The 9,175-nt window shown below is 50.4% G+C and overlaps 1 protein-coding gene across 3 annotated transcripts in view; it reads right to left on the minus strand.

Annotated features, from left to right (window-relative positions):
- The window catches only part of Kdm1b (lysine demethylase 1B), a 39,927-nt gene extending 30,806 nt beyond the window's left edge, over positions 1 to 9,121 (minus strand). Inside the window, 5 exon segments of one of the 3 annotated variants that reach the window (NM_001107343.1) lie at positions 507 to 618; positions 1,727 to 1,816; positions 3,119 to 3,246; positions 4,369 to 4,469; positions 9,002 to 9,102. In NM_001107343.1, the coding sequence (NP_001100813.1) occupies positions 507 to 618; positions 1,727 to 1,816; positions 3,119 to 3,246; positions 4,369 to 4,455 (417 nt within the window). In that variant the 5' untranslated portion in view covers positions 4,456 to 4,469; positions 9,002 to 9,102. 3 annotated transcript variants of the gene reach the window in all.
- Positions 9,122 to 9,175: the final 54 nt, after the last annotated feature.

A 9,175-nucleotide genomic window follows, 5' to 3' on the forward strand; every position in this document is an offset into this window, starting at 1 on the left:
GGCTCTGGGAAGAGTCCGGAGGCTCCAGGAGTTAAACCCCAGCCTTTCAGGAACATGGCAGGCACACGGGCAACTTCACAAGCTGACCCAAAAAGTAGGAGTGGGGCTGGCAATGTGCATTAGTAGTACAGCACATGGCCTAGCAAGCTCAAGGCCTTGGGTTCAAGTGTTGGGACGAAAAAACTAACCAAGCATAGGAATGCCATACGGCCCGTCCCTAGGAACATACCCCAGAAGAACTGCAAACGGTTTCTATTTGTGCTCATACTAACTGAAAGATGAGACAACCCAGGTGCCCATCGAAGAGGACGGGTAGGCAAGAGGCCAGACGACGGTGTGTGACATTCCTTTCTTCCTTAGGCTATACTAAGCAAAGATTTTGGCAAATTTTAGAAGTATTTGCTCTAATTAAGCTTAGAAATAAACCAAGAGATTTCCTGCAAAGCGGCACTGTTCCCACTGCCCACACTTTTAGTGCTCTGGGCAGTAGGGGGCGGTCTCCTTACCCAGTAGGGCAGCTGCTGGTCTGCCATGAATGCCTTGGGGCTGGGCTCCGTCTTGCCGTTGCTGGTCCACACTCTCTTCCATGCAGTGTACTTGTCGTATCCATCCTTGTGGCTGAAAAATCACCAGAAGAAGAAGGAAGAAGGAGGAGGGAGGAGGGAGGAGGAAGGAGGGGGAAGGGAAGAGGGGGCAGGGGGAGGGGGAGGAGGAGTCATCGATCTCTAGGTTAATCAGGTTTTCACACTGCAACTCTGGTTGATCAAGTTACTAAAAGACTTCACTATTCTTAGGCTCAAGGAGGGATGTTCGGATGCCACGCCCACGACAGGCCAGCAGGAGCAGCATGCGCTGGACAATGCTAGCTCTACCACGAATAAAGGCAGAGCCCAGACGGTGAAAACTTTCTCATGTCCATGGCAAATCCTACAGCAACCGTTACTATTTTGTCAGGGGATAAAATAATAAAACACCCAATTAAAATGGGAAGAAAAGGCGGGGGAACAGTACAGACACCCACTAGTGAAAGAAACCCACTAGTGAAAGGTGGAGCAAGGCCTGGTGGCACAGGCCTGTTATTCCAACTGTTCGGGGTGGAGGCACAAGCTCAAGGCCTGTCTGGGCTATAGAAACAACTGAAGAGGATGGCGGCCCAGCACTCGGCCAGCTCCTCCCAAGGGTCCGCACCCTGTCTTGTAGGCACTGTGACAGAAGAGCGAGCAGCTAAGCTCTCTGAAGATTACATACACCGGACATGGCAGACACATGAGCCTGCACACACACCAACTCACAATACACTGCACTTACAACCCCTTTCCTCACGCCTCCCCAGTCAGCCCCCTGAGGTCTACAGTTTCTCCATTTCTCTCATATACACCTACGTGATAATCTGCACAAAATCCAGGGACCACAACTGAGAGATGAACATCTGATAACGTTTCAGAGTTCGTCTTACATTGCTCAATGTGAGCACCTCCAGCCACATCCGTTTTCTTATAAATAACGTGATTTACTCTTTATTTCCCCCATCTAGCCCTGTTCATGGATACCCAGCTTCAGCCACCGAGTGTGGTGCTTACAGCTGAATTCCAGCCACACGTCCAGGCATCACTGGCATCAGACGGCCCAGTAACTCAGGAAGCCCAGGAGGTTTCAGCTTTGTGACCATCCTCCCTCCCCCGACCCTGTCATAGCCCCACCACCAGTTCTGAGTCAAGAGACAAACCTTCTGTAGTAGTGGTCAAAGCATTCGTTGCAGAAGTGTTCCCCACAGGAAAGGTGATACCATCGGGAGGTGTAGCCATTCTTGGCACACCTGAAAGGAGCAGAAACGCAGAGTCGGCAAGGAAGAAGCCTCCTCTTCTCACTCACTCTCATTTAACCAGCTTGTCCCTTGAGCCCATCTGCAGCATCTCCCCTTCAAACAGCCAGGGGCTAACAGGGGAAGCAGGACGAGCTGAAAGGTCACACGGCTTGCGAGTCGCTTATCTGACATGTTTGGAATAATATTTTAGATTTCAGTGAGACATCGGTGAGGCGGGGAGGGTAGGACCCAAGTATAAACATAAAGGGTCCCGGCACTCAAAAGTTTTAGAGCTGAAGCAATTCTGGATTTCAGATTACAGATACACTTACTACCTCAGGAACAGTACAACCCAGGGAGGACTTAGGCCAGCCAGGTGTAAGCTTAATGGCTGCCTGGGGCACTGGACTGCTAAGCGAGACTCTGAAGCACACACAGGTGGGGAGGTATGAAGTAATGGTCCTGTCCTCGATATGAGCTGAGCGTGAGAAGTCTCTGCGATAACATCTCATCAGCTGCAACCTCCAGACAGGCGGTCTGGGAATGCCACGGGTCAAGCAGCTCGTGACACAGCACCCAGGGAGGAGACGTCACAACACCACGGCCACGGCCGGCCCTTTAGTGAAAAATTCTCTATGGAAGTGAAAAGTCCCAACCGGGCCACAGTGATCACAAACGGCGGGACTACGGTGGGCGCTGCAGGCGTTGGGGTTTGGGTTTGGTGTTGAGGTCTCTCGAACCCTCGGCAGGCTTTCCAGTCTGCTGAGCAGCTGAGGAAGACTGTGAACTAAACACCCACGATCCTACCTCCATTTCCCAAAGTTTGGGACTAGCAGGCGTGTGCCAGCGTGTCCGCTTTACAGCGTACTGGGATGGAGCCCGGCTCCTGGTTCATGCTGGGCGAACACTGTACCTACCAACTGTGCTACCCCCTTCATCCTGTAGCTTCTGAGACCTGCATGAGGATGTGACGGGGGCACAGGACGCACATAAGGTAAACAGATGACAAGAGCAAACACACGGGCTCCTCCCCGTGCTGGAGTCTGATCTCCTACACCCTGAATGAACACCCAGCCCCAGGGCCGGCACACAGCTGGCTGGGTGTGTCTGAGGACACAGTATGGCACAGCTGATCTGGAGGTGCTCTCTCCACTAGGCTAGAAACAGCCACAGAGTGTGGAGGACGCTGTGCTGCAGTGACTACGCAGTCAGAATCAGCGGGTTGCAGTTCCTACGCTTGTCTTTGGAAGAGTAGCACAAGGCACACGCTCACGGGCAGACACACGAGGCCAAGGCAGCGGCCCCGCCACAGACCTCTCAGAAGCGCTTGCAAAGCACACAGGATACGCCGTTGTACAGCCTGCCTTTTCACACTTTCTGTACTTCTTCTCCGACGAACCATCCTCGTCCTCCTCTGTGATCTCTACAGCCTTCTTCTTTGCCTGTGGAAGAATCCGCTGATGTCAAGATTTCCCTCAGCAGAGGACGGGAGGTGGGGGGCGGGGGAGGAATGGCGACAGGTTGGCTGCTAAGGTCACATGTGAGTTGAAGCTCTAAATGTCATCATGTTGGTAACATTTGGGATTAAAATATGCGCGGCAGGCAAATGCTCTACCAACTGAACTATATCCACAGCTCCAGAAATTGTATCCTGGCAACAGCAGGCTAGGGTTAGCCGGTACAACCGCTTGTATAAACAACACTCTTACTAGAGGATCTAGAAACAACACCTTAATAATACGGAGGTTCAGAACTAACATCCACATGAGCTTTTATTTTTTTCCCCTTGGAGCTGAGGACTGAAGCCAGGGCCTTGCACTTGCTAGACAATTGCTCTCCCACTGAGCTAAATCCCCAACCTCACATGAGCTTTTCTTAGAGGAGGACGTGACAGTCAAGACAAGCCCTTCTCCGAGACTGAAGGAAGGGATGGCTCAGTAATCAAGAGCACTGCCACTCTTCTAGAAGACCCAGGTTTGGTTCCCAATACCCACATGGCGGCTTATGACTACCATGCCAATGTCGGAGGATAAAATGCCCTCTTCTGACCTACAAAAACAGTACACGTGTATGTGGCACACACATACATACATTCAGGCAGAATGTTCATAGACAGAAGATAAAAAATAAATCTTTAAAAAGTCATTTACAAACCAAGATTTTTTTTTCTCTTTTAAAACAGTTAAGTCTCTCAGTATGGAAACTTAGAAGCTAGAGAATAACATCTAAAGTATCAGAACGCTCAACTTTCATTACGTATTCTGCTACACACAAACCTCCTAACACCACTCAAGCAACAACGAGCCCAAGTCCAAATTCCCTTGAATGACATCCAAGCCAGGCATGACCTGGCCTCAGCGTCCCATTCTGGAAGCAGCCGCCCCAGCTGTGAGTCTTCAGCACCATTTGGTGACCCAGTCTCTCTGCCCTCCCAGCTCCGGCTGCCTGCTCTACACCCTGCATTACAAGCTCCTCTGAAAACGACAACGGAAGCACTAGGCCTGCTCTGTGCTGCTCTAACTTTCCACTCCCCCGTTGTAACCATGAGCAAACAGACAGTATACCTGTCGCCCGGAGCTCCTCAAAGGCAGGGTATCAGGAGAAAGCTCGAAATTGCTTCTCTTCTTTGACCGCCCTCGAGATGCCGCCATTGTTTTGAAAAAACCTGGTTGGGGGGGGGGGTGTACACCAACAAGTTATTAGCATCTGCTGATATTGCAAGCCACTGACATGGGGAGGAGGTGCTGCTTGAATATAAAACCCCTACTCCCGAATTACATAAGCTGACTCGTGTGCTGTCATGTACAAAGTGAGGGTAAGCCAAGTGTGCTGGGGTATACCTATAAACCTTGAACTTGGGAGGAAGAGGCAGGAGGACCAGAAGGTCCGAGGTCATCCATCCTCGGCTGCACAAATCCAAGCCAGCTGGGTTACATGATGAGAACTTGTCATCATCTTCTTGCTATGCTTCCCCCCCCCCCCTACTGTGTCTCCTATTTCCTGAATCGTGAACTCTTAGCTTGTACTAAGAAGAAGTAAGTTTCATACTAACAAGTACTAGGCACACTGTATACAGAATACAGGAATCTGGAGTCAATAAAAGCACCAATATCTTCTACTAGACGAGTTAACAGCAAGCCTAGCATTAAGAACAAACACCCAGCTAGGCGTGGTCACTCAAGCCTGCAATTCCAGCAGAGATGGGGACGGCAGGCAGCACAAGGATTGGAAATTGATGGCAGCTTCAGCTGCATGGACAGTTCCAGGCCAGTTTGGACCTGAGACACTGTCTCAAAACCAACCGACCAAAACAATCTATAAACGAGGCATTGAAACCATGAAAGATTATGAGCTGTTAGAAAATATTCAATAAGAAAAATACTTGATAACATATGAATCTGCAATTATTCGCCTTTCCTGTCATGCTTCTGTCATGTTACCACACGCCAAGCGAAGGAATGAAAAATAAGCAGGCATCTGTATGGATCAGTGACGTGGAAGGAAGGAAGTGGTACCACAGAGGATGGCAGCCTTAACAGTTACACCGTGTCAACCTTGAAATACTCACTTCCCATTTGTAAGTTACACTCACGTCCACAAGACCAGTTCTCACAAATTATCAACATCAAGTGGAAACTCTTGCATCCACGGATTAAGAAATCACAACATCAATACAGAGAGGAGTTTCTCATTACTTTCTTAAAGCTTATTACAAATACGTAAGCCAAGACGCAGAATACTTCATTGTAAAGAGGTGGTTTTTTTTTTTTTTTTTTTTTTTTTCATTACGTTTATGTACTGAGGTGGGAGCACATACCATAGCACAAGTGTGGAGGTCAGAGGTCAACCTCGGGAGGAACCAGTTCTCTCCTCCTCCCACGTGGGTTCCAGGGATCAAACTTGTGTTATTCCTTTACCTGTTAATCCATCTCTATGTCTCACTGGCCCACAACGGGGGTCGGGGTTGGGGGACATTGTTAGGAGTTTAGTTCAATGATAACAGACAAGCCTACTATTCATGAGACCCTAGATTAAATCCTCAACATAAACATTAAAGTCAGTCCTACAGAGTCCACTCTACTAATGACAGTTTTAGAAATACCATCTACTCTTCAATCATTGCTACACAACGGCTTTCCAGATCCCAGCTGCACTTTTAAGCTGTGCTGGGAATACAGACCACCAGGCAAGCGCTCTCCCACTGACCTACACCCCATGCGCCTCACTCGTACTTTTAAAAGGGCGTCCAACTTATCCATTTTCTTGCATGGAATTTTCACATGCATAAAAATACACAGATTTGGGCTGGAGAGATGGCTCAGCGGGTAAGAGCACTGACTGCTCTTCCTGAGTTCCTGAGTTCAAATCCCAGCAACCACATGATGGCTGAGACCCATCTGTAATGAGATCCGATGTCCTCTTCTGGTGTGTCTGAAGACAGCTACAGTGTACTTATATATAATAAATAAATCTTAAAAAAAAAAAAAAGTAAAAAAATACACAGACTTCCTCCCATGTAGGACATACAGTCTGCAGTCACCCAGTGAGCCGCGAATACGGTGTGTACAAGTATAAACAAGTCCTGGAGCAAAAAGGAAACTCAGTTGTGAGGTTCAGGAACATAAGAAGTCAGCGTTGATTCACGCCACACTGACCAGAACCCGGAAACGCATGGCTCCAAAGACCAAGCATGACTTCCAGAAGTCTCCTCTACACCTGAACAGGGGAAAACAGGCACAAGTGTGCAACGAGACATGTCCAAAGAAAGGACTGTGCGAGCCATTCAATCTGACTGCAAGGTTTTTTTTTTTTGTTTGTTTTTTGTTTTTTTTTTGTTTTTTTTTTTTGTTTTTTCCGGAGCTGGGGACCGAACCCAGGGCCTTGCGCTTCCTAGGCAAGCGCTCTACCGCTGAGCTAAATCCCCAGCCCCGTGACTGCAAGTTTTTAAGGTGGTGCACCGTCATCCTTAATTATTCAACTGAGAGAGCGCAGTGTGCTTCCACTCTGAATGTAAGTACTGAATATAGTCTGCATTCCCACCGAGGCCGAGTCCTTGGGTCTTCATTAAAGTGAAGGGAAATACCGTGAGTTGCAAGAGGTGCGAGTTCGCAAACTACAGTGTTTTAAAACGTGCTCTTAGAAATAAAGTATTATTGTAACAAGCATAATGAGCGCTCCCCCACCTACCGGGTTTTGTTAGCACAGGGTTTTACATGTAAGCCCTGGCCACTCGGACTGTTGGCAATCTTCCTGCCTGTCTCAAGAATGCTGGGATTGCAGGTAGGAAGCCCCTCCCCCACGCCCGCTCCTTCCTACCTGGTTCTCTGGTGAAGACACAACAACGGTCAATGTTTTTATAAGCCCATTTCTTCCTAATTTTAAACGTAGAGCTTTAGTATTTCTTTTCGTTAAAAAAAAAAGTGTTAAAAATAAATATACAAGCAAATATGTCGATATTTAGAATCATGTTTAAATGACTCCCAGGTGTTCTGAATGTAGTTTATTGAAGAGTTTAAACACCAACACATAAAATTCATAATAACAGGAGTTCAAAAGAATCGACACAGAGTAAAAATTTATGGTAGAGACAACATTACTTGTAAGAACAGGGAAATCTACCAGACGCGTCTCTGTTAATGAAAGAAACTTAAATCTCTTTAAGTTTGGGTCATTTGAAATAGGCAAGCTGAGCATTTCATAGTCCCATGATAATCCGAGTTACGGAATTAAAGCCCCAGTGCTATAATTTAATATTTAATACCCAACCCAATAATTCAATTCTAAATTCCCTATTGCCCTGTGTCTTTTCTGTCAACTGTTCCCTGTCTGAAGACAATTACTGATGAGAATTTTCTCACGTACCCTCTGAAGAAAACCTCAGAAAGGATTTCACAATATATTTTGTAAGCATTCAAAGCAGATGTGGTGGCTTTGTATTTGCAGCAGAAAGGCTGAAGCAGGAGGATTGCTTTGAGTTGGGAGGCTGCAGACTAACCAATGCTTTGCGCTGTGCCTGTGATAAGAAAGGGATTCCCCACACCTGGCGTGGTCTGTTGCTTGCTCAAGAACTTGGGCCTCTGTGGCTGGGTTCCAGATCACTCAACCCCAACTTTTTGCAGCTGGGCCTGCTTCTGCCTTCTTCTCTCACATGCCAGCTGCGCGTACTATCAGCCATATGGACCCAGACCCTGCGACGTGCAATCCCAAGGGAGGCTTCCTGGGGGGCCCTCACAAGCGGCCCTCGAGGCAAATGCCCAGGGTATCCGCTACACCAGCGAACCTGACCGCGCCTCGCTGCCCTAGGCAGGGATCCCAACCTGGGATCCCTCCTCCTGGCCGCGGGGCTCCCCACTGCCCAGTACAGGAGCCCAGCGTGGGGTTTCTCCCGACCACAGAGTTGGAAGGGAAAACTGGGCCCTTCCTACCAAGCTGCGGGGATCCCCCATCACCCTGAGTGGGGAGGGCAGTCTGGAGTCCCTCCTCCTGGTTGCGGGGTTCTCACATCCCTGATGGGGACACGGTGTAGGGTCCCTCCCGCACACTGCAAGGGTCCCTCTTTTCGGCTACGGGGTTCCCCAGGTCCGCAAGTGGGAGCGCAGTGTAGGGTCTCTCTTCAAGGGGGTGGGTGTTCCCACAGCCCGGAGTGGGAGCCCAGAGTGGGGTCCCTCCTTTGGGCTAAGAGAGTCCCACAGTAGGGTACCTCCTCTACGCTAAGTGGTTCCTACAGCTCCGGGTGAGAGCAGAGAATGGGGTCCTGCCTCCGTGCAGATGGGGTCCTACGGCGCTGGGTGGTATCCCAGAGTGAGGCCCCTCCTTCAGGCTGCGGGGATCCTATACCCCGGGGTGGAAATCCAGACTGGGATCCTCTCTACCCGAACCAGAGCTGGTACCGGCGCCAGAGAGCCAGGTGCAGCCGCCGCCCCAACTCACCTCCGCCCGGCCGAGGCGCAAGCAGCAACCCGCAGGGTTCGGAGAGCGACGAGTGAGAAAGCCCACGGCCCCGCAGCCCAGCGCGGGAAGCCCCAGCTCGCACAGGGTCCCCCGCGCCACCCCTTCCAGACGCGGGACGCCGGGGAGCCCCGGGGAACGCGCGCGCCTCCTGCCCGGGCTCAACACACAGCCGGCCGCTTTGTGCGGAGCTGTCACCCGAAACCTGCCGCCACCCCCAGACGCGCCCGTGGAGCCGCGAGTCTTTACCTCAGAGCGCTAGCCAGGAGGCGAGCGCTGCCTGGGGCTGCACCGGACGGCCGGATCCGCACTGCCAGCTGCAGCAGCTCGGCCGCCGCCGCCGCTTCCGCCCCTATCACGCCGTGACCCGGAGTGGGAGGAGCCCACAGGTCCAGGGAGCGGGAGGGTCCCGGTGCTCGCCCC

Source organism: Rattus norvegicus, chromosome 17 (assembly GCF_021556685.1).
Source record: "Rattus norvegicus strain SHRSP/BbbUtx chromosome 17, alternate assembly SHRSP_T2T, whole genome shotgun sequence".
Lineage (NCBI taxonomy): Eukaryota > Metazoa > Chordata > Mammalia > Rodentia > Muridae > Rattus > Rattus norvegicus.